At 36.6% G+C, this 26,337-nt stretch overlaps 2 protein-coding genes across 3 annotated transcripts in view; both read left to right on the top strand.

The window, feature by feature from the left end:
• LOC132287205 (AUGMIN subunit 6-like) overlaps positions 1–10,358 on the top strand; it is a 43,706-nt gene extending 33,348 nt beyond the window's left edge. Inside the window, exons 10-14 of one of the 2 annotated variants that reach the window (XM_059789744.1) lie at positions 655–816; positions 902–1,148; positions 1,301–1,768; positions 9,672–9,724; positions 9,802–10,358. In XM_059789744.1, the coding sequence (XP_059645727.1) occupies positions 655–816; positions 902–1,148; positions 1,301–1,768; positions 9,672–9,712 (918 nt within the window). In that variant the 3' untranslated portion in view covers positions 9,713–9,724; positions 9,802–10,358. Of the gene's footprint in view, positions 1–654; positions 817–901; positions 1,149–1,300; positions 1,769–9,671 lie in introns of both variants that reach the window. The other variant, XM_059789743.1, reaches the window with a different exon arrangement.
• A 9,046-nt stretch (positions 10,359–19,404) lies between these two features.
• On the top strand, positions 19,405–24,563 carry LOC132283602 (probable carboxylesterase 11). Its single transcript, XM_059785586.1, has 2 exons — positions 19,405–20,646; positions 23,696–24,563. Exons 1-2 carry the CDS (start codon positions 19,796–19,798, stop codon positions 24,231–24,233), a joined length of 1,389 nt encoding a protein of 462 aa, XP_059641569.1. The 5' UTR covers positions 19,405–19,795; the 3' UTR covers positions 24,234–24,563.
• The last annotated feature ends 1,774 nt before the right edge of the window (positions 24,564–26,337 follow it).

Raw genomic sequence — 26,337 nt, 5'->3', positions numbered from 1 at the left:
AGCCATTCAGTAAAATGAGGCAAGCTTATGCAATGACTCTTTAATGCTTCGTAAAGTTGCTGCCAGTAGAAATTACTTTCTAAGTTGGGATACGTGTTAGAAGTTTGAGACTGCATTATTTTGTTGTTACAAATTCAACGCATCACTTAATCAAAAAAAATTTGAGCTGTGCTGAAGCTGTTGCTGGATGGTATCATGTGACAGTTCAAGTCTATAGTGCATCACCATGTTTTGTCATTATATTTGGTTTAGATACCATTATTTTATACATGAAATGACTAAGATGTTGTCATCATTGTGAAATAATATCAACTTAACCTAGCCAAGCCAAGCCAAGCCTAGCCTAACCATATTTTTGAGCGTTAAAGTGGAGCTCATATGGATCTCACTGAGTTTTAGCCAGGATGAAACACTACTATGTTTCATCAAGCTTAGCCAGTCTGCTGAGCAGCTAGTACTTGGCTCAGCTTGGCCCCCTTTACATTCCTGTTTCTAGGATTTGTCTTGATTTCTTGTAGCACACGTGGTCTTCCACTGTAGATTTGAGATTGATAAATTGGAACTTCTAATTTATTATTTAATGCTGCCATACTGGCATACACGCTAAGCTGCTATGTTGAGGATTTTTCTCATATGAACAGTTGCAATGTGCAGGTGCTCATCAATCAACTGAAGGAAGTTGCACCAGCAATACAAAATTCAATATCAGAGCTAACAGAGGAAGTGAACAGCATTTCCTCGAATATTTCTCCAATGAACAAAAGTCATGGCAGATCCACTTCACCTATCCAAGCACAGAGCAGTGGAAGAACATTGGTACTTGTTTTGTGACAGATATACTACGATTATTTTGGTTAAAATTTGCATCTGTATAGATTAATGGTCTTCTTGAACTGTGCAGGAAAGTAGCACTGATGAGGTTGCTGAGGTAACTTCAAGATTGTCAACCGTTCAGTTAGAGAAAGTTTCAGCCAGTCCCCCTGTTTTAAAACTCCCACCTTTATTTAGTTTGACACCAAATTCTTCTGGGAAAGGTGGGAACGTGCAAAAGCGACACACCTTAGCTCAAACCAATCAAATAGAAAATTTGTCAGAAAGAAGGTCACTGGACCAGCCTCTCTCAAATAATCATGTAGATCCACCACAAGGTGTGCAATGTTACTTCTACTCCCGCATTTTCCCCTCCCTCCTGAATATGTACACCGTTGGCTTGCCTAAGTCGTTCTATCTTTCAGTCTAAAGAAATAGTTTAAGATCTTTATTTTTGAGGTTTTAATTCTTATTTTTTATGCTTCCGCAGACAATGACAATTCTTATGTCCAGAACCTAAAGAGATCTGTCAGAGAAGCAGCTCTGTCAGTGCAATCCTGCAATTTGGAACCATCACAAGAGAGTTGCTCTGATGATAGCTCTGAGCACTTCTTTGTTCCACTTTCTACTACTGGGTTTTCTCATAAGGGGTCAGAAAATAAACTGGGTGTAAGAAATAAACAGTTTACTTCTCAAGCAGATCCCTCGCTTGAGAATCGTGCTCGTGGTGGTCATTTTGGGAGCAAGTACTATGAATTGTCAGATGTGTTAAATGGTTTGGACACACTCAGGGAATATGACCGAGTAAATGGTTTTTTCTCAGCTGCTGGTTCAAATCGTGTAGTTTCTGCTCCACAGAAGTCATTTTATGACATGGATGGAGCTGAGGATCAAGTCTTCTCACCTCCTTTGCTGATGGACTCATCACTGTTGGCAGAATCTTATGAGGATTTACTTGGTAAGTTGGTGTCGACAAAATTTATTCTCATTTTTTGGCATCCATTATGCAGTATGTTCTTATCACTGTTTTGTCTTCTCTCTTTTTGAATGCTATTGTCTACTCAAAACATGTTGGGTAAAATACACTGACCTTCCATGAGGTTTGCGTAATTACACTCCGCGAAATGTGGGCAAAAGAAGTTGCACTTACCTCCCTTCTAATGGCTTGCGGATGTCAAAAATGGGATGAAATCACCATTATACCCTGATTATTTTAATGATAAAAAAGGTAAAATTTGATATTGTCAATCCATGAATTTGCCTACATATTATTATAATGATTCCCTTCTCTCTTCTTCCCTCTTTTCCTTTTCTCTCTCCTCCACCTACCGCCTTTACCCCTAACCACTGCCACCTCCTCCACCATCCCACCACCAGCGCCATCTCTCCTCTCTCTCTTATTTTTTTCTAAAGTATTACACCGACTCTATTTCCATAAACAAATTTCACCATACAAAAACTTCATTCAGGTATAAATCTCTATTGATATCCTGCTCAAATGATTGAATCTAGAATTGTGAGATGTCATGCGCTTCTCATTATTTCTTTTTTGCTCGGCCTGCAAAAAGAAAATAAAAATGAGAGAAGATATGGTTAAATTAAAACTTTCATTCCCATTAACAACAAAAACCCATAGATATATACACAGAGAGAGATAGCACGTTGAATGTAATTTTGGAAAAATAAATTGGTGCCCTCAACTGCGGTATAAAAAATATATTGTATTAAATCAAATAATTCTTCATATATATATATATATATAAGTAGAAATATAAAAAGAAGAGAAATGAAAGAATTATGTAAAGGCTTGAATGAGATGAATTACTTATTCACAGCTCTAGTATTTATAGATAAAAAGAGCACATGCTCATAGTACAAGAAAGAAAATTAAATTAAATCTAAATCAAATCACAACCTATTCTAAAGCATATTCTATGGCATATTCTATAGCATAGTCAAATCTCTGCATTATGGTAAGTCATTCCATAAATCGTAGCTATCATATATGCTAACATATTCATAGTCAAATTTCTGTTATTATGGTAAGTCATTCCATAAATCATGGTATCATATATGCTAACACTCCCCCTCAAGTTAGTGCGTGGATATTTGAAACGCCCAATTTGGACAATGCATTCTCAAACACAACTTGCTGACGCCTTTTGTAAGAATGTCTGCAAGTTGCTGAGAGTTTGTGACAAATGGAGTGCAAATTTGACCAAAGATGATCTTCTCTCGAATGAAGTGACGGTCCACCTCTATATGCTTAGTCCTGTCATGCTGAACGGGATTTGCTGCTATGCTAATGGTAGACTTGTCGTCGCAGTAGAGCCAATGGAAGCGATACTGGAAGGCACAAGTCTGTCATCAAGGTTTTCAGCCATAGCAACTCACATACCACAAGAGCCATAGCCCTGTACTCTGCCTCTGCACTAGATCGAGAGACAACATCCTGCTTCTTACTGCGCCAAGTAACCAAGTTACCACCAATAGTGGTACAAAAACCCAGAGTTAACCTCCTATCTGAAATTGATCCTGTATAATCAGCATCTGTCCAAGCCTCAACACATAAGTGACCATGATTGGCAAACAAAAACACCACGGCCTGGACACCCTTTTAAGTAGCGAATGATCCGAATAGCTGCATCATGGTGAGGAACACGAGGAGAGTGCATGAATTGACTCACGACACTCACGGCATAAGCAATGTCAGGTCAAGTCATGGATAAATAGAAGAGCTTCCCCACAAGTCGTTGATATTGACCAACATCTGACAACAACTTCCCCTCAGAATCAGCCAACCGATGATTCTGCTCAATCGGAGTATCAGCAGGACGAGCGCCAAGCTGACCAGAAGTAGAAAGCAAGTTAAGAACATACTTGCGTTGAGAGATGAAAATGCCTACCTTAGAACGAGCCACCTCAATGCCCAAGAAGTACTGCAGGGGACCAAGATCCTTAATATCAGACTGACTGCCAAGATAACTCTTAACCTCAGCAATTCCGGTAGTATCATTGCCGGTAAGAACAATATCATCCACAAACATAATGAGAGCAATTGTCTTACCGCCTGAATGACGTAAAAACAAGGTATGATCAGCTGCACTTTGATGGAAACCAAACTTGACCATGGCAGTGCCAAAGCGATCAGACCAAGCTCGAGGAGATTGCTTGAGGCCATACAGAGAACGACAAAGATGACATACCATACCAGAATGAGCAGGAGAACGAAAGCCCGGAGGAAGAACCATGTACACCTCCTCCTACAAATCACCATTGAGAAAGGCATTCTTGACATCTAACTGAAATAGAGGCCAAGATCGAATCGCAGCAACGGAAAGTAATACACGGATGTTTTTCATCTTAGCAACAGGGGCAAAAGTCTCCTAATAATCTATGCCATAATTCTGAGCATAACCTTTGGCAACCAATTGAGCCTTGTAACGAGCAACTGACCCATTTGGATTATGCTTAACTGTAAACACCCAACGACAACCCACAGCCTTCCGTCCAATAGGAAGTGGAACCATATCCCAAGTCTGATTTTTCTCAAGTGCTTGTAGTTCTTCTGTCATAGCATCATGCTGTTGAGGTTGTGCTAGTGCATCTGCAACACTAGAAGGAAGAGGAACCGAGGCAATAGAAACAAGAAAACTCTGATAGGAGGGTGAGAGAGCATAATCAGAAACAAAATTAGAAATAGGGTATGTACAAGAACGTTTACCCTTTCGAAGAGCAATGGGGCGATCATCATCAAGCGAAACAATAGCTTGAGAAGGTGGAGCTGGTGCTGAAGGAACAGGGCAGTCGATCGTGGGAGTAGAAGCTTGTACCTGTTGTCTCCGATTATAAACCTGTGAAAAAGGAACAATTTCCTCCGGGGTATCACGAGGAGGAATCATAGAAGATGAAACAGGTAATGGTAGAGGAGTTGAAGACGGAAAAATGGTGATCATCCATTATATTCAATGGAAACCATTTACTTTGAGAACCAACTGAATCACTATAGTATGGTGTATGCTCAAAGAAAGAAACATCTATGGATATAAACCGCCGACGACTGGGAGGATGGTAACACCTATAACCTTTTTGAGAGTGAATAGCCCAAAAACACATATTTCAAAGCCTTGGGGTCAAGCTTTGTATGAGTCTGCCCCAACTACTGAACAAAGCACACACACCCGAAGAATCGCGGAGGAATCAAAAAAAGAGATGAATTGAGATGTAAAATTGAGATTGGGGCTGCAAAGTTAAAAACCCTAGAAGGAGTCCTATTAATGATGTAAACGGCTGTAAGAACTGCATCTCCCCAAAATGACTGGGGAACATTCATACCAATGCAGATTGCTCTGGCTAAATCAAAGATGTTGAGATTCTTTCTCTCAGAACGACCATTCTGTTGAGGAGTTTTAACATTAGCGATCTGACGTTCAATCCCAAATTCTATACATAACCGTTGTACCTCCCCATAAGTGTACTCCATACCCTGGTCAAATCTGAATTTTTTAATAGTACGACCATATTGAGTCTGAACCATTGTCATAAAATTTTTAAAATGGTGTATACCTCATTTTTGGTTTTCATAAGATAAACCCATGTAACACGACTATGATCATCAATGAACAACACAAAATATCGAAATCCAAGACTAAAAGTAACTGGGCAAGGACCTCACACATCTGAATGAACAAGATCAAAAGGTGTTAAAGCAGATTTATTACTGGATAATTGGAACGAACATGTTTAGCCATATGACATATCTCACAGGATAAATCTGACACTCCCACGTTACAAAATAAGGAAGGAAATAAATGTTTTAAATAACCAAAAGAAATATGTCCTAAACGCATGTGCCAACGCATAAGCTGGGCTTTATTAGATGAAATAATATTAGAAAATGAAGCTAAATGTGCCTGAGGTGACAAAAGAGCATCCAACAGGTATAAACCGTCCACTTCACGCCCACTGCCAATTGTCCGTTTCGACACCAGATCCTGAAAAGTACAATGAGAGGGAAAGAACGTTACACTACAATTTAATTGTTTGGTAATGCTACTAATATAAATAAGATTTGTAGTCAACTTTGGAACATGAAGTGTATCTGACAAAGTTAATGAAGGAGTAACAAATATGTGACCCTTCCCAGCAATGGAAGATGGAGAGCCATCCGCAAGGTGGACCTTGCGATGGCCAGAGCAGATACTATAAGATTGGAAGAGTGAGGACATACCAGTCATAGTGTCTGAAGCACCAAAATCAATGATCCATGGTGTCGAAGATGTAGATACGCTTTGTGCAGATGCAATAGTACTTGAGTGGGCATAAGTGGAGGTTGGCTGAGATGATGCCTCCATTTGGTTGAAGAATTGCTTGAACTTATCCAAATCAACTTGAGTCAAGGTAACTGTGGCAGAAGATGTAGAGGTAGAGTTATCAGGAGTTGACAACGAGACTGGTTGTGTAACAGAATGTGCAGAGGATCAAGGCTGTTGTTTCTGTTGCGGTGGGCGTCTATGTAGAGCATAACAACGAGATTTGATGTGACCAATTTTTCCGCAATGGTCACACCGTCCGCGTTGTCATCCTAGAGGAGGACCGGTGGTAGAGCTCTGAATTGACTGGGATGGTGCAGTTCCTAAAAGGTTGGGAACCCGAACTGCCAAAGCAGAACGATCAACAGAAGCAACACCTAATGGATGAGTCCGACGGCTCTCCTCTAACAACACATAGGAGTATGCATCCTCAAGAGTAGGGAATGAAGATAAGCCCAATAAATGAACACAAGCATACTCAAACTCGTCGTTCAAAACGGCAAGAAACTGACAAACTCGATTCTTCCCCTCAATCCCTGCATATAAAACTGCATTATCTAGATCCTTCCAAGAGTGGAAGGAATCATAATATGACATCTCCTTCCAAATAGCATGAAGCTTGGCGATGTAACCTGAAACTGTTAAGTCACCCTGAGAAATCCTAATGATATCTCGCCCCAGCTGGAAAATTCGTGCATTATTCTGCCTCTGAGAATAAGTGCGTTGAACTGAATCCCAAATCTGCTTAGCAGTCTTCATAAACATATAGCCAACAGCTATGCTTGGATGCATCGAATTGATTAGCCAAGACATAACCATAGCGTTATCTACAAACCACTGTGGATATGCCTTCTCTGACTCAGCTGGCTCTTTCTCAGAACCAGTACTATAGTCAATCTTGCCTTTGTCACCAATGAACATCTTGGCAGACTGTGCCTAGATCAAATAGCTAGAACCATCCAACTTCACTGTGGTGATTTGAAGTCCTGGATTTTCTGATGAGTTGGTGCGAAAAATGGCATCACCACCCATAGAACTTGAGCCAAGAGAATTAACAGTCGAGAGCCCTGAATCTGCCATAATCTGTCACACGACAATAAAAAAAAAACTCCAAAAACACCACAAATTTTGTTAATAAATCAAAGTGTCTCCTCACACCATAAACAATAACAATGTCTCCTCAGACCATTCCCGAAAAGTCCAAATACATACTTTTTTTAAGGAGTGCTGCCCGCTTACATATAGCCAGACAGCCTCCTTTTTAATATTCGGAACCTCTTTGTAGACTATTTTTTTTTTTTTTTACCTAAGCCCTTCTAGGTGTTGCAGACCAACTATCCCAATTAACTCAACCCTAGAAGAATGAAAAAGAAATTGTGAAACTTAAAAATACATGACTTCGATCACAAAACAACAACATAGAAAAACATGTGTAGGCAATGTCACACGATATCACAAACAGCCTAAGGTGGCTGTCGCACAAGTAGCAAGGCTACTGAAAGGTGTGGAAAGGTATTGGCTCTAATACCGAGTAGAAATATAAAAAGAAGATAAATGAGAGAATTGCAGAAAGGCTTGAATGAGATGAATTACTCATTCATAGTATTTATAGATAAAAAGAGCACATTGTCACGGGCTTAGAGTTTCAGCACCACTCTAGCTGCTCCCGTGCGGCACCAAGACGTTGCTTTCACTCTCGCAAGTACTTGGTCAGCCTAACTCCCGTGCACACCTTAGCCAACACACTCCCCTCGTGCGCTTACTAGTGTTGTAGTTGCCCTTGCCCTCTCCTCACTTGGCTTGCACACTCACACACACTAAGGCACTTAAGTTGGCAAGGAAAGAACACTTCTATTACTTCAAAGAATGCTTTGTACAAGGCTAACACTCAAGCTCTCTACAAGGCTCTCAAGACTCACTCTAGGACTTGTTGTTTGCAAAATGAAGTCCTACTCCTATTTATAGGCATCCCCATCCCTAATGGATGGCTAGGATGCATTCTAACCAACGGTGGAGATTGATTATCTAGAATCTTCTTCCACCTTCTACACATCTCCATACATATCTACAACATTCTAGAACCCTCCATACTACTCCACACAATTCTGGAGAATTCTAGAACCTTCCACACACTTCTAGAATATACTACACATATCTAGAATCTTCCACACAACTCTAGACTACTCCGGAAGACTCTAGAAACTCCACTTGCCATGCAGTTGCCATGCAGCGTCCTCCTTAGCGTCTGCGTGTCACCTGCGTGGTACAACCTCCATAGGCGGGGCGTGACAACATGCTCATATTACAAGAAAGAAAACTAAATCAAATCTAAATCAAATCACAACCTATTCTAAAGCATATTCTATGGCATATTCTATAGCATAGTCAAATTTCTGCTATTATGGTAAGTCATTCCATAAATCGTGGTATCATATATGCTAACAATATATATTGTTCGTCACTTGATTTCAATAATCCGTTTCAGAGGTTTCACCTGAAAAGGCTAGGACAGTGCTAAGGTTGACAAGTTGGGGGGTCATCCTATTTGTATTCCTCGTCGGGTTTCTCCCTTTTTAGGACAACAATATCCCCAACATGTATCAGAAGATTCACAGCTGGGAGTTTCAACTTCCAACGGCAATTTTGAAGCCAGCAAAGTACATAAATGACAGCTTACTTGATCTGAACCCAGGCAGAAGAATGAGAATTAATGCCTTAATTAAAATCTTCTAAGACTCTCTGCTTCGATGTCTAGTCTTCCATTTGTAGGAACCCGAATGTACTTGAAGCGTACAACTACTATATTTGGTTCACCTTGTACAACCACAAAACTTGCCCTCACAATACAACCACCGTCCTAGCCGAGAGACATTTACGAACGGCATTTCCATTACACTTATATTTCACTTGCATTTGGGTCAATTTCATTTCGTTACAACTAAGGGTAATAATATCATTTTGAATGAGCTGATGGCATTTTGGTGAGTGCATGCAATTTTTTTGACTGAAGAAACAGTATTTTGGACAGTGGGAGGTGGTTGTAATCACATGCCAAAGTTGAGGAGAGCATGGGATAACTTTTTCAAAAGTTTTCACTGAGTGTAATAATGGAAAGCATTGGGAGAGGTCGATGTATCTACATATACATCTGATACTCAGTTACTCCAGAGGGAATGAAAGGCTAAACAGTTTGAAAACATGCACATGAAATTGGGTTCTTGGAGGGAGACAAGTTGTCGTGTATATTTGATTTAGATGGGTTGCCCCCCTCCCCCAAAGTCCACACACATAGCGGTGCGTGCACACAGGCGCAACCACAATAATGTCTCTAGCTTGAGACTTACCTTCCCTTTGGCGAAGAGATACCTTCTGGGCTAATGCCTATTGGTAGAGAGAGAGTGAGAGAGAGAGAGAGTCGTTTTGTTAGAGTTGCCTCTTTGTTCATTATAAATACTTGGTCAACCAATAGATGATGTCTGCTTCAATTTTGAATCTCTTATTTTTAACATTTTTGTTTTGAAAGTTTGTTTCATTCTCTCTCTCTTGCAGCGCCGTTGTCAGAAACTGAAACCGCTTTGATGGAACATTAAACTCTCAGTCTGGTCAGTGTAGTTGTGGTGTTCTTCAGCAGGAGATGATGTTTTTAGTGGCTGTAACAGTTTTGTTTTTCATTTCCCAGATGATATAATACTTGTTCCATTCTTCGTTTTTTATGACCTCCTGGTGCTTGTGTGATCTTCATGTTTCTTCCTCCTGCTTTGTATATTTCTGCACCCTGTTGTATCACGTCTGGAATCAATCTTATTGGGTGGAAGAGGTGATGAATATTTGCATTGGTGCTTCTGTACATGCTTCATTGATGCCTGGAATTCGAAGTGATCCTCAGAGACTATAATATGATCACTGTGGTCTGCCCGGAAATCTTTCAAGACTTCCGTATGACCAGGAAAGGAAGGAGGAGGAAATAGAAGTGGTTACAATTCTTACCCGACTAAGCAGCTGGCAGTGAAGCGTCATTCCTCGAAAGTGTCCTGTGTTGCTGAAGTGCCAAAGATCTATTGTTGATGTATCTATCACTTGTACGATTCTCTGTTGCAGCTACATGATAAAGTGAAATCTTGGCTGTTGAAATATTTTATTCTTTTTTTCCTTGTATGGCAGCAATTATAATCTTATTGTTGAACTACTTATTAATGATTGGTTGTTATTTTCAAGAACTAAAATGATTGGTTGTTATTTTCAAGAACTAAAAACTTGCAATGATTTGCTGTTCTAGATAAACTCGATGAATGTAGTTGCTTTTGAAGTGAGAACAATATTGCATGAATATGATTCCATTGCAGTTCCTCCCAAAGCCATTAAGTTAAACTAAGTTTTGGATCTAACCTCGTGCTGGAGGGTATAGGGATTAATAGTTTATCCTCTCCGTGCAACATGATTGGCTCTCTGTCTTTTTTATTTCCTGAACAATCTAATCACATAAGGGTATAATACACTACTTCCTCTACATAGACTTTCCTTTCCTTGTGCTTCAAAATTTTACTCAGACTACCTCTAAAAATGAAAATATTCTACATTGACATTTCTTCTCTTAGAGTCAACAGAAAACAAGACGGAATGCGCTTATGTCATTTAATAAATTAAGTAAAATGTCTATAATACCATCATCCTTACCATGCCTATAATATTATTAAAAATATATATATATACAGTGGACCAAACTACCCTTAATATATATATATATATATATCTCTTTTGACACAGATGCCTTAGAAGCTACAGGACTCCAAAAGTCTTACGATAGTTGAATCTTTTCCAAGGGAATCCCTATAAACTATTGGCTAAATAATTGCTTGTCAATACAGTGGATCTGGTTTGGATGGCGGCGATGGTTGTGGGTGGGGATGGCGGTGGTGATGTCGACACAGGTTGTGGTGGTGTCGGTGGTCATTCTGATGGTGGTTGTGCTGGATGGTGGTGGGTTTTGTCCGTTTGTCGTGGAGATGTGGTGGGTTTTGTCATGGATGTGGTGGTTCATTGACCGGATTTGCAGGGACGACGATCTGTGACGGCGACGGCGGTGGCGAGGGTCTGCAATGGCCGGTAACGACCTCTAATCGCACGACATTCACACCCAATCATCTTTCTCTACTAAGCCCCTAAATCACGAACCCTTCGATTCCTGAATCTACATCCTCATTCGATTATTGGAACTCTGGATTTGTTTTCAAATTAGGGTATTTGCGTAGTCTCTTAACAGTCCACCATCAAATCACCGTCGGTTATGGGGTGGTGGTGGTGGTGGTGGTCGGCTGTGGGAATGGTGACAGTGGTTATGGGGTAAGAAAAGTGGTTGCGGTGAGGATTGCTGGTGGTTGTGGGGTGAGTGGTAGTGGTGTGACGGGAACAATGGTAATTATGGGATGGTGGATGCGTTGCCAAGTGGTTGTGGGGGTGAGAACAGTGGTTGCGGTGAGGATTACAGGTGGTTGTGGGGTGAGTGGTGGTTGTGTGGGAGCAGTGGTGGTTATGGGAACAATGGTGTGGTTATGGGATGGTGGTTGTGGGGTTGATTTGCAGCGATCTCCGGCGACAGGGGACAGCGATCTACAGTGTCTGAAGATGGAGACAGATATAGATGTATATATAGATATAATAATACGACGGTAGATGAGTAAATTTATTATTTTTATGTGCACTTTATATATATATATTATTTATGGGGGCGAATGGCAAATAATTCACACTTTCGTCCGTTTGTAAAAAAATTCCTTTATAAATTTTTGTAGCAAAAAATTCCTTTATATATTATTTATGAGGGGTCATTTTAACTAACTTCCGTGTAAGTGATTTTCTAGCCAAGTTTTCGGACCAAATTACCCCCTTAACATCTTTAATAGATCTGCAGCCGGAAAATGCAGAGGGATAAAGAGAGTATGTGGAGATGGAGAGGGAGGAAGGTTGGGTCATGAATTGAAATGGCAATGAAATCGTTTGGTTGCAAGTCGCTGTGTGATTGTTTGTGTGTTATGTACGTAGTGAAGTATTCTTTTACAGTGTGCTTGAATTGACACTGTCCGTTTGATTAAAATTAAAAGGTAAGGTAAGAGATCGCCGGAAAATACCCTCCCATCATCTCCACCATCACCACTCTTGCCTCCAACGCCACCATAATCACAGTCTTCTCCGCTTCCTCGACATCAAAGCTCCACCCAATTCTAAAACCATCAAAGGCGTCAAGACCTCCAACCTCACCGTCGACTCCACCCGAATCTCTGGGTCAGCACCTTCGTTCCAACCAGACCACCACCGTTCGACGACCTCCTCCCCATCAGTGTCTTCTTCCACAGTGGCAGATTCACCTACCTTAGTGCCGACACCAAAGCCTACGACACCATCTGCCTCGCCCCAAACACCGTCTGTCGCCGCTTCCCTCGCAAGGTAACGCAAGGTCCTCGTCAACAACCTCATCGAGTCGCCAGCGGGGACCTTAAATATCCATCGCCGAGGCAATTCTTTCCACGTCTTTCAACGGTGCTCTGATTCCGCAAGGTCCCTAGTTTGTCCCCAATCAACCCCAATTAATTAATATTTTAGAAATAAAAATAATATGTAAAGTAGGTTCAGAAATATGCATTGAATGAGATCGACGCTAGACCCATTTCGGGTGGGATGGACATTGGAGTGACCAAAAGATTTAGAGAACCCTTCACTGACTGAGACATGACTGAAGCTATCTGTCAAATGTGGAACTTTTGGTGCTGTGTAAAATGCACCTCTTGAAGAAACCAAAACAGTGTTAGTCAGCAGAGCAGTAAGCCAAGAGTTAAGAGCATCTCCAATGGTAAAATACTAAATTCGGATGCCAAATCTATATTTTGACAATGTTATAGTGTCAAAATGCTATATTTTAGCAATTCTACTCCAATGATGCATTTTATGCAAAATGCTCTTTTTTGATACAATAACTATTCTTTTTCATTTACTATTCACACCATTCATATTTGCTTTAGTAATGTTAATATTAGGCACATTCTAAGTCAAGTTGTAGACATTAAAAGGAAACTAAAATTAAATTTAATAAAAAAAAATCAAAAATCAAAAATATATGATAAAAAAATGACCCAAATATATATATTATACATATATATATATATATATATATATGTATAATACATATATGTATAATATATATATTTAATTATATTATTATTTAAAATATATATATATATATATATTTAGGGCAAATCATTTCAGCCTCCCAAATTGCCATATATAGTTTTAGGGCAAATCATTTCAGCCTCCCCAATCCCCTCCATCTCTATTCTTGTTCTCAACTCTGAAATTGCTCCCCCCCTCTCTCTGCAATTGCAAACTACAAAATCAACAAGAATCAGAAGTTCAAAACCCATATCTTTCAGTTTCCATCACCTGCTGTTCCGGTTCGGGTTCGCAGTTTGCAAGCTTCAGCCGCTGTTTCTCAACTATCAAGCTTGTCCCCCTCTCTCTCTACAATTGCTAACTTGCACTTTTTTCTTTTTACTTTTTTTTTTATGATCTCTTTCAAAACCAATGTAAGAAGAAAGAGATATATATATATACACACACACACACATATGAGGATGAGAGGGGAAGAGAAAGAGAGAGAGATAGATAGGGTTGAGAGATATAGAAATAGGTGTTGCTATAAGTTTTGCTAGATTTGGCACCAAAAGTAGCAAAGGCAATTTTTGGCAGGTGAAATAACAGCTCATTGGAGGGCCTAATTTTAACCCACTTGCTATATTTTGAATTGGCAGCCCATATAGCAGGTAGGTTGGAGATGCTCTAATAAAAGCAACCTATCTTGAAAAAATTCCATACTTTGTCACTTAGATGATGAAAAAAGTTCATAAGATATGGTCATGTATATATACAAATATATCTAGTAGTGTATATATATATATATATATATATACCCATTTTCCGGGGATTTCCTCTTACAGTGGCTGTGGAGCTGTTGAAGATGTTGAGGGGGTTAATTGGTCCAAAAATTTGGCTAGAAAATCACTTGGACGGAGGTTAGTTAAAATGACCCCCTCATGATAGTTGAGGGGGATTTTTTGCTACAAAAATTCATAAGGGGAGTTTTTTGCTAACGGATGAAAATCGAGGGGTGTTATTTGCAATTCACCCTTATTTATATGAGTATTTTAGTCATTTATTATAAAATTAAGGGTATTTTAGTCATTTATCATAAAATTAAGGGTAGTTTAGTAAATTTGACACGTTCGTTAGTGCGGTCAGAAGGTAGATTCGTGTATGATATTTTTATTTTTAAGGGAGATTCAAGTAAATTCTCAAACCACAAGAAAGGTCCTTATAATTATGACAAATTGTAAAAGAGATTTATGTAATTATACAAATTATAGGAAATGATGTCAAATAATCATCCTTTGTGATGCCGACAAGCATATTAGCTACTAGCTACTTTCCAAGGAAAAAAAAAAAAAGAAAAAAAGAAAAAAAAGGAACTTCCTACCGTTGAGAAGTTCATGGACAATGAAAATGTGAAGCAAAAAATTAAGGAAAATGATACTTGCACCGAAGAGATAAATTGATTTCTCTGACCTAATTCATGTGGTGGTCGATATGACTATGCCATGTCATAATATTTAAAGTGATAACTATTAAGTTTCTCTCTCTTCCTTTTTCTTTATTATCCTTTCTTATCTTTATCCAAGAAGTCCAATATTTTTCTTTTATCTTTTTTTTTTTTCATTCTCTCTCTTCGGTTTCTCTTTAGTCATCTCATCGCACAACCGGATACCTTTATGTAATTGCAGAGAGATTTGATTAATTATTAGTGATGATCTACTTATAAAATTTCAATAAAATCAAATTGTATTGCAGATAATGAATGTTAATGGAGTCCAAAGTGATTGTTGAGACTCTTTGTATAATTTTTTTTATGATAAAATCATTTTAATAAAATTAAATTGTATTGTAGAAAATGAATGTTAATGGAGTCCAGTTAATAAAATCATCTTCATATATTTGTATTACCTTTACCTTTTGGGTATTTTATTTTGAAATCAATTAAACCAATCAAACCCATAAGAAAATTTGAGATAATTAAAGAAGGAACTAAATAACTAATAGAAGATGAATGGTTAGTACAGAGATATTTATAGAAAAAAAAATAGAGATAATTAAAGAAGGAATTAAATTTTTAATAGATGACGAACAATTAGGGGATCGGAAATAAAATTAGAAGTTCAATGCTTTGTAATGAGTCAGCATGACCCCACTGCTAAATATTATTTGTCTTTTTGTGTCACATAAATTCTATCAAACAAATCGGTCTAACTTTTCTGTCTAAGTATCACGACTCAAAAATTAAAAGAAGTAAATAAACTATTGTCTTCTGCAATAGTCAATAATTATATTATATAGGGTAAAGTGCATTAAACCCCCTTGAATTATTGGTCATTTGCAAGAAACCCCCCTGAACTACAAAAAACTCCCCTGAACTATGATTTTGTTTCAATTTACCCCCTTGAACTATTGGTCATTTGCAAGAAACCCCCCTAAACTACAAAAAAACTCCTTGAACTATGATTTTGTTGCAATTTACCCCCCTGAACTCTGATTTTGTTGCAATTTACCCCCATGACATCAGCTTCCGGCACCGAAAATTTTGAAAGACCAGTTTACCCTTATAAAACACTGCGTCGTTTTAACTTATACACTTCTTACATTTTTTTCTGCCAAAAGATATTTTTCACCCAACACAACCCAAAACAGAGAGCTAGAGAGAGAGAGAAAAGACCAAAAAAATCCAAGGTCGGCGGAATGGCTCGGTTTCGGATAATGGCGGCTTGTGCGCGGAGGACTCGGTTGTGATGAGAGCTCGGTTGACTCGGCCGTGAACTGTGGAGGCGGCGGTGAGCTCAAGGGGGCTCGGCGGTGAACTGTGGACGACTGTGTGCTCGATACACGGACGGCGGTGTGCTCGGTTATGGAGATGGCGGAATAGGCCAGCGAGCTTGGAATGGACGATGGAATGGATGATGGAATGGACCGGCGAGCAAGGTGAGCTGAACGGTGGACCAGCGAGCAAGGTGAGCTGAACGACGAGCAAGGTGAGCTGAACGGCGAGCTAAAAAATGTAACGTTTAGAAATCCAAATGGTGTATAATGTAAATTGAAAACTATGAATCCAAATGGTGTATAATGTAAATTGAAAACTATGTGTGTGTATATATATATATAGATAATACAAAAAATATTAATTATTTTAGGATAGAGAAAATATTTATTATTTTAGGATAGAGAAGGTGCTTACAGTTAGAAGCTGTCTGTTACAATAGTTTAATTATTATTATTATTATTATTTGAAAAATCAAGTTTCTTGAGAAAACAAATATTTAAAGTTGTGTTTCATTTTTAAACTAAAAAAATTTAGTGCATATAAATAATACAAAATGAATCCCATTTTATAAGGGTTATAAATATATTAAACTGATTGAACTAAATACCATTTTATTCTAAATGTAACTTTAAAGTGTTTTTTCATTTATCAGTAGTCTTATCCTAAATCTCCACCGAACATACTTCCAAAAATCTCTTTCAAATATAAAGACATTATATAACAGAATTATAAATACTTTGGAAAGAATTAGGCAAAGTAGAGAACGTATATGAAAAACAACATTTTCTAGAGAAATAAACAAGAAAGGAATAAAGAATTAGACAGAAAAGCAACATGAAAAAATAAACACATTATATACGCAAATAAGATATAAAGAAGCCAAAACACTTTGTTATAATACAATATAAATAGTATAAATAAAACTTTATAAAAAAATAATAATCCAATAAAATATCAATAAAAGTTGATTTTTTAATAAAGAAATCCACATAATTAAAGTTGATTTTTCAATAAAGAAATCCAGAATCTAGAGTGCATGTAAGATTAATTTAAATTAAAATTTAAAAATTGTTTAAAACAAGAACTCTTTGGGAAAAAAGAAGAAAGTAAGAAAACAAAAACAGTGTGTAAAAAAAAAGGAAATGTCGCCTCTTTGGAGAAAAAAAGAAAAAAAAAAAACAGTATACTATTTTTGTAAAATGAAGAATTTATTTTGAAATGTATGTAAAAAATAAAAAATAAAAAAAATTCCTAGTTGGTACTCACACAAACTGTCTCTTATGAAACTTGAACCCCTAACCTCCCTTTGGGAAGTAAGAGGCTGATACCGCTAGGCCACTGGCCCGTTGGTTAAAAAAAAAAAAAAAAAAAAAATTGAATACACTTAAACATATAAAATATAAAAACTCCTCATGAATTAATTATGTAGTGTATATATAATGATTCGTTCGTGAAAGAATTCTATGATAACTAACTGACATTTCAATCAACGATTATAGACGTCAGTTATCTATATATACTTGCACATGTATATTGCATATAAAATACAATATTTCATATATTTTATCCATGTAATTTTTCTGAACAGAACAAATTTAATATTCATGCATATTACTTTCACATCGTAATAAAAAAAAAATCCAGAACTGAACTATTAGGAGAACATATAAAATATAATAACTCCCCATGTATTAATTTTGTATGAAACAATATAAATATATATATGATTAGATAGAAAGATAAAATATATAAATTGCTCTTCAATTCAAATTAAAACATACCTTTAAAAAAAATTTAAAAGGGTTTTGAGTTGTAATTTGATGTACATGAACCAAAAGATGAATCTCCTCTCAAAGCCGTTGACATTATTTGTGGAAGAAGAAACCTCTAACAAACTTTTTGTGAAGAAATTCTTTTCAAAGAGAGATGGAAAAAAATAGAGAGGAGTGAGATATAGGGTGATATGAATGTTATATTTATATATATATATATATATATATATATATATATATATATATATATATATATATATATTTGGGTGTTTGCAGTTAAAAGGTGACTTTTAGAAGAGGTGTTAGTAGTTATTTGAAAAGTCACATTTATTTATTAAAATAAATTAAATAATTTAATTGCATATAAATAATAAAAAATGACTTTTAGAAGATGTGTCAGTAGTTATTTGAAAAGTATATAATACTATTACAAAAAAGTATATATAAAAAATACAAATAGAATACACTTTTATATATAGGTGTTTGTAGTTAAAAGGTGACTTTTAGAAGAGGTGTTAGTGCAGTTAAAAGGTGATTTTTAGAAGAGGTGTTAGTGCAGTTAAAAGGTGACTTTTAGAAAAGGTGTTAGTAGTTATTTGAAAAGCTTTTAGAAGAGGTGTTAGTAATTATTTAAAAAGTCACATTTATTTATTAAAATAAATTAAATGATTTAATTGTATATAAATAATAAAAGGTGACTTTTAGAAGATGTGTTAGTATTTATTTAAGAAGTATATAATATTTTTACAAAAATATATATATAAAAAATACAAATAGAATATACTTTTATATATAGGTGTTTCAAGTTAAAATGTGACTTTTAGAAGAGGTGTTAGTGCAGTTAAAATGTGACTTTTAGAAGAGATGTCAGTAGTTATTTGAAAAGCTTTTAGAAGAAGTGTTAATAGTTATTTGAAAAGTCACATTTATTTATTAAAATAAATTAAATGATTTAATTATATATAAATAATAAAAGGTGACTTTTAGAAGAGGTTTTAGTAGTTATTTGAGAAATATAAAATATTTTTACAAAAAAGTGTATAAAAAATACAAATAGAATACACTTTTATATACAGGTGTTTCAAGTTAAAAGATGACTTTAAGATGTTAGTGCAGTTAAAATGTGACTTTTAGAAGAGGTGTCAGTAGTTATTTGAAAAGCCACATTTATTTATTAAAATAAATTAAATAATTTCATTGTATATAAATAATAAAAGTTGACTTTTAGAAGAGGTGTCAGTAGTTATTTGAGAAGTGTATAATATTATTACAAAAAAGTGTATATAAAAAATACAAATAGAATACACTTTTATAGGATAAATAAATAATACAGAAAAACACACACACATGTATAAACTTTGTTTTTCAACAGTAATTTTCTAGGATAATTTTGGAATTAAAAGAAAATAACAGTCGTGCTGACCTTGCAGGCTGAAAAGTGACTAGAATTGTGTTCCAGGAGTTATTTTATACTATTTGTGATAGTTGTGGTATCAATTTATTTATTTTTGTAATCTAAGAAAATAAAATGTCAGATTTGTAATATTTCAATTGTTTGCGCTTTTGCCAAAAAGAAAAGAAAAGTTTGTACAGCAGTACCGGACACGGAACGAACCCCGACACAGTCCCGAAAAGCCAAAAAACAGCCTAATCACTTGCGTTCGGAGTATGTGTTTGCGCCCATTACGCATCCTAGCACTCCTCCCTTTCTCTCTCTTCTTTCTCTCTCTATCTGCCATTGAAACATTGGATTGAAGCTATCTACTATCTCCTTTTATCTTTTGTGAAATATTGGTTTTTCAAAACGCATAATTCAATGTGATCTCTTTATAGATCAATCAAAGATTGTGAATCTCACTGTCATCGTTATAGGCCATGAACTTATAATCATCATAAAATTAAAACACCTCACGATTCAAAGATAAAGACACAACGGAGAGGTGTGTGTACGCATATACACACACACACACATACACATACACAGAGAAATGCCAAGCGTTGCTGTGAAGCTGTACAGCGTCTTCTTCAAATTTCTTCTCAAACACCGTCTACAGAATCGAATCCAGAGCCCTCGCGATGAGACCAACCACCCCTTCGGAATCACGTCGCGGCCCGAAGAGTCAGTCGCCGCCGCCAACCCTTCCTTCACCGACGGTGTCGCCACCAAGGACATCCACATAGACCCCAACACCTCTATCTCCATCCGAATCTTCCTCCCCGACACCTGTTTAGTCTCGCCAGTTTCAGATTCTAAGTCAGAATCGAAATCTAGGGCTAGGGCTATACCCAGAAAGCCCGATCTTGAAGTGGGCTCTGCTCCTAACGATCCGAATCACGCACTTCTCCGTCGTAACAGCTATGGGTCGTCTGGGACCGCCATTGAAGTGGCGCATACGGACGATCGAAGAAGAAATAGTTATGGTTGTAGTAATGACGATTTGAATGTGAAATCCGAGAGTGGTGTTTACAGGGGTTATTCTCCATTGGTCGACAATTGTCGGAAACTGCCGGTGATGCTGCAATTTCACGGCGGTGGGTTTGTGAGTGGGAGCAGCGATTCGGTGGCGAACGATTTCTTTTGCCGGCGAATAGCGAAGTTGTGTGATGTGATTGTGTTGGCTGTTGGGTATAGGCTTGCGCCGGAAAAACGGTATCCTGCAGCATTTGAGGATGGGTTGAAGGTGTTGTATTGGTTGACGAAGCAGGCCAATTTGGCTGAATGTAGCAAGTCATTGGGGAATAAGCGGGGCGGTGGAGCCGATATGAGGAAATCGGTTTCAGATGCGTTTGGGGCCTCCATGGTGGAGCCCTGGTTGGCTGCGCATGGAGATCCATCCAGGTTACATTTTGATTTCATTGCCTGACTTATAATTCATAGTTGCTTTTATCTTCTTAGGCAATTATTCTAATTTTGATCTGTTAAGGAAAATCCATAGTGAATGGGTGATTAGGAATTAAGCTGAATACCTATTACTAATTGTTTTCAAATTGGAAGAACGAACCATAAATTTGGGGAAAAGTTTATGTTATTGCACAATAGCATAAGGAATTAACAGTCAAGATTATGCTAAGTTATGTTATTGTTTTAATTATGCTACGTAACGTGGTTATGGAGAGACAGACCACTGCTTAAAATCAACATGGTTATGCTTCTTTTTGTTATAGTTTGATACTTAATCAGATGAATCTTTCTGATTCCTTGATTTTTTTTATTTGAGTTCTGTGACTACTGACTATTGTTTGCACAATAACATAAGGAATTAACAATCAAGATTATATGTTCTGAAATTATATGTAACTGAATTATTGTTTAATTATGCTTCGTTACCACTGCTTAAAATCAACATGGTTATGCTTCTTTTTGTTATTGTTTGAAACTTAATTAGATGAATCTTTCCGATTCCTTGATTTTTTTATTTGAGTTGTGTGACTACTGACTATAGTTCTCTTGGCAAGAAATCCTGCTTCAATTTTGAGCATGCCTTAAACTAAATAAAGGAAGATTCGGGCTCTTAAGTGCCTTGCATATTTGTACAAGAAATAGCTTGTAATGTAGGAAAAGAAACAAAAGGCATTTTGAATGGAAAATGATTTATAACCAACACGTGAGGGAAAATTATGAGTGGCACCTATTATTGATACGTATTAGTGATAAAATTAGAGAGGGTAGACTTAAGTAATATGATTATATACAATGTGGACCCCTAGATGCCCCAGTAAGAAAAGGAAGTATTGTTTCATGGAAGATGATATACAAAAGAGGCTAGCCAAAACTCACGGAATTAGAAATGATTGTAACAAATAAAATAGAAAATATGGCTTGTAAAAAAATTATACGAATGAATGGGAAAAAAGGGAATTGCCCAAGTGATAAAGGCAAGGATGTTGATGACAATGAATGCAAAATGATAATAAGAGTTTTAGAAAATGAAATACTTTCTATATCATAGAAAAATTTTAAAGTCTAGAATGAAGATCTAGATTCAGTTGTTCTCCATATGGGAATTATAAATTCTTCTTTATTAGTTTTTTTTATAAGTGTTACAAAAAATGTAATTAATATTTGAAACCTTTATGAAATATATTTAGCTAGCACAGTACTTCTTGCATGCTCCAAAACCTATAGACCTTTTGGCTTAATATGTTTCCTCTCCAGTTCTCTCTTTGTGCTCTAGCGTGCATAATTGTTTGTATATGTCTTAGCTCTTCATTGATCCATTGGATCTATGAACCTGCTGTAGAACGCTGCTATTCTAAATATGGTCCTCTAGCAAAGTGTTCGCTCCCTCATCCCCGTCTGGGACATTTTGTAGGAGAAATTATAGAACCATATTCTGAAAAATATTATTTACATCAAACTTTGATTATTGACATCAATTTGAAATGGGATGTGTCGTTGATGCCTTGTCAAAACCCACAGCTTAGTACATCTTTTTCCATTTAGATCTACCGAATCTATTCTCCATCTCAACCTTTTTGCTCTTCACAGACTAGGGAAGGTGAATTAGAATGGAATATGTTGTAGATGCTTTGTTGAACTCCACGGCTTGATAATTGTATTTCTGTTGACATCAAACGTAATTGTCATTTCAATTTTTTTTTATGCTCTTCAGTCTTACAGGCTAGGGAACATGAATCGAAATAGAATTCTACGAAGTTCCTGTGGCTTATTAAATGGATAGATGATGGCCCATGGTATTTAACAAGGAACCTCTGTCCTCGGGTGTCCTTCAAGTCCAATACGAGTCATTTTGGTAATAATGATTTTGGGCCTGTGTGATTACTGAAGTCAATTCTGCAGAGATGGTCGTAGAATTATTTTTCAGGTGATATGAAAAATGTATTCATTGTGATGATGTATATGTGTACGTGGCAGAGAAGAAGTTTGTCATAATTTGTGTATTAGTTAACATTCGTTAATGAGATAGCAACCCATTTCCTCTCTCTGAGTCTGTGTGTGTGTACGAGCGCATGTGTGGTAAGTAATGAGATAATGGTTGATAATTGGGACTGTCATTCCATAAGCTAAGTCCTGAAGGTATTTTGGAATGCATGAATTGGTTTCAGGCAGAACTTTAATAGGGTCATATGAGTTGAATTGTTAAAGAAAGAATAAAATCAGGTTTTGCTAGTAGTTTCATTATTACACTTCCAAAAGAAAAGGCCGTAGGAGAAGGTGATGAAAATATTGTAGAAATGTGTTTTTCTTTCACATTTCGTGTCTGCCTTTGCTTTATCACTTGAACAACTGTGGAACATCCATTTGGTAAGGCATTTAATTTGTAAGATGCCATTTTAGAATGGAGCCATTAAAGTTCTCATTGGAGGAGAAAGGCCTATTACCCCTTGCTCGCATTGATCTCCCTCCTTTTCCATCTCTGCTACCGTGCCTACTACGCTAGCACTATTTCCTTTTTTCCCTCTCTTGTTGCTTCATGTTGGATATATATAAATTTTTTTTTTTCGCCTCTGGTTGCTCAATTTTAATAATTACAGCATGCTGATAGGTTTTGTCATCCTGTTGATAACAATATTGAAGTTTTTAACCTTTCAAATTTAGCCTGATTTTTGTTCTTCATTAGTTCAGACAGTTGGCATGTTCTTGCTCTATTCTTCAGTTATAGGTAAAGCTGGGAAATCTGACACCTATGTGAAGGGTGGTGAACTAGCTGCAAGATTTAATAGTTATTCACCTGCCTAAAGCAGATCCATTGAAACCCATCTAGAACTGATGTATTGCCAGCTTTAGGTATAGGCAGTGTTGTTGCATGCATGCTCACTTTTTATATTGTTCTATTATAATGTATTATGTGACGTTGCTTCATCTTACCCCAATCAGGAAAATCTTGTTACTAAACCTTTGACACAAATTGGTATTATTGAAACAGATGTGTTCTTCTTGGGGTGAGCTGTGGTGCAAACATTGCAGATTATGTGGCCCGGAAAGCGGTAGAGGCTGGCAAGCGTCTGGATCCAGTCAGGTTGGTGGCACAGGTGTTGATGTATCCATTCTTCATTGGAAGTGTTCCTACACAATCGGAGATAAAATTGGCAAACTCCTACTTCTATGACAAGGCTATGTGCATACTTGCATGGAAACTCTTTTTACCTGAGGAGGAGTTCAGCCTGGACCACCCTGCTGCCAACCCCCTTGTCCCTGGTAGAGGGCCACCATTGAAGCTCATGCCTCCTACACTAACAGTTGTAGCAGAGCACGATTGGATGAGAGACCGGGCCATTGCTTACTCAGAGGAGCTCCGGAAGGTAAATGTTGATGCACCTGTTCTCGAGTACAAGGATGCAGTTCATGAATTTGCAACCCTTGACATGCTCCTTAAGTCCCCTCAGGCCCAGGCTTGCGCAGAGGACATTGCTATCTGGGTTAAGAAGTACATCTCACTTCGAGGACATGAGTTCTCTTATTAAGCAAGAGATAGTGAATGTAGAAACACTTGCAGCAGGCATGGCATTATACGTTTTGTGATCTATTATTATATGATGATCGAACAAGGGACTATCAGGTTGCCATCTATTATATGGCTCCTTTAGCTTCTGGGTTGCTCTTCCTATGCTGTTATGTTATTCTTGTAAGATAGAGAGAACTCATCCGAGAGTAGGATTTAGTTGAATGATGAGATGTATTCACCCGCAGTTAGAGTAGCGTTGAGTTGTTCTTCTTGGCATATTTTGCCCTTGTACTATTTTTCATGCAGAGAATGTAATTGAATGAAATATGTTCCAGCCGGTACTTTTTTACTTGTTTTCTTTTCATTATAAGTTTGCAAGCGGTGTTGCCTCTCTTTTCAGTGCCTTCGCAAGAGAGAGACTTTTTTTTATACAAGTGATACCATGTCATTGGTATTGTCAATTAATTACATCTTCTCATATATAATTTTAGAATAATGATAGAAATGAACATTTAATCCTGTTTCCTGGAAAAAAATAATTCTGCAAATGACAAAGATACCCTTATGTTTAATCTTATCTTCTTTTCATATCCTTTATTTTTCTTTCTCTACGATTTACTTTTCTCAAATTGTTCACAGTTCATCGAACTCTGATTGACATTCTCGTCACTCTCTCAGATTTGGGTCTGAATCATCTCTTTTCCATCTCTCTCAAATTACGAAACTTTTTCTCTATCATCTTCTCTCTATGAAATTTTTCTTTACGTTTACTCTATAGGATTTGGGTCTATATTTTCTTACTCTACAATCATTTTTTCTCTTTAAAAATTTATCCATCTCTCTCTAAGATCTTGTACGTAAACTTCATCAAAATAGGTATATTAGTCTATATCATGGTGGCTTATTAACTTGGTCTTGTCTTCTTTGAAGAGAGAAGACGAGAAAAAGAATAAGTAGAGTAGTTGAAATATTTTCAGTATTATACGAATTTATGAATTGAGAAGATGGTGGTCATGGAATACGCATTTTGGAAAAAGATTTGATAAAATTTGAGAGAGCCAAGGAGGGGTACGTAATAAAGATAAGGGCAAAAATTTGGGTTAGAAACTCTAAAAAAACGTTAACAAGAGAATCCGCCGTGTCAATCATTACTCATAATTTTATAACTACCTGTTAATATTTAATTAATTAGTGATATCATATTATTAATATACTAAGAGCATTAAAGGATTTCTCTTTGGGGACACACTCGGGTGTGGTGGGGTAGTGGGAGTTTAACGCATGCTCCTAGATCGATCGTTAATGCACAGAAACGGTAAATTGCAAAACTTTTGATGAGGTTTGGAAGGATACCGAGATTTAAATTAGCAGCTTCTCATTTAAAATGGTTACCTTACTCAAATAATCGCAAAAGCTATTAATTTAAAATGGTTACCATACTTAAATAATTATAAAAGCTAAAAATAGCGTTTGAAAAGTCAATCTAAACAGAGAAATGGAGTAACTATAGAAACAAAGATTTTTCATTTCATTAGAAGTTTCATTAAAAGTTTATTATCATTATTATTATTTATTTATTTTAGATAGGGAAAAAAAAGCCCTTAGACTTTTATGATAGTATAATAAATAAAGCAATTAGACTTTTTTTTTTTTTTTTTAAAGACTTGAACCTCTAATCTATCTTTAAAAAATAGGAGCCTAATAGCGCTAGGGTGTTGTTGGTAGCACTTAAACTTTTATAATAGTATATAAATAGATTTATCTTTTCAAATTCAATAAATAAAATGAAATATATTAGAGAGTGCAACTTATTTATTAGCTCATTTATACATCAATAATTACAAATAATGTAAACTTTTTACATATTTAATGTAAAATTTAGGCACTGCACGAAATAGATAATAACTTATTTATTAACACATATTTCTTCTAATAAAAAAACTGAAAATTTCATGTCACTGAACTTTTCTCTCTCTCTCTCTCTCTCTCTCTCTCAATGCACTCTTCCAATTCATTATATATATTTACATAATTTATATTATAAAGCTCGGGTCTTTAAGCTTTTTCTCTAATAAGGAAAATTGATAATTCTTTAAAAACACTATTGTTTTATTAAACATTTC

This window comes from Cornus florida, unplaced genomic scaffold (assembly GCF_030987335.1).
Source record: "Cornus florida cultivar Cherokee Brave unplaced genomic scaffold, ASM3098733v1 CherokeeBrave_3.0.0_Hap2_Chr11, whole genome shotgun sequence".
In the NCBI taxonomy this organism is placed as follows: Eukaryota; Viridiplantae; Streptophyta; class Magnoliopsida; order Cornales; family Cornaceae; genus Cornus; species Cornus florida.
Note: the sequence above shows the minus strand (reverse complement) of the source record. Positions and strands in the feature narration are given on the sequence as shown.

Coding starts and splice junctions, on each gene's coding strand:
- LOC132283602 (XM_059785586.1), top strand. CDS start 19,796: ATGCCAAGCGTTGCTGTGAAGCTGTACAGCGTCTTCTTCAAATTTCTT. Junction 20,647..23,695: donor GCGCATGGAGATCCATCCAG/GTTACATTTTGA, acceptor TTATTGAAACAG/ATGTGTTCTTCTTGGGGTGA.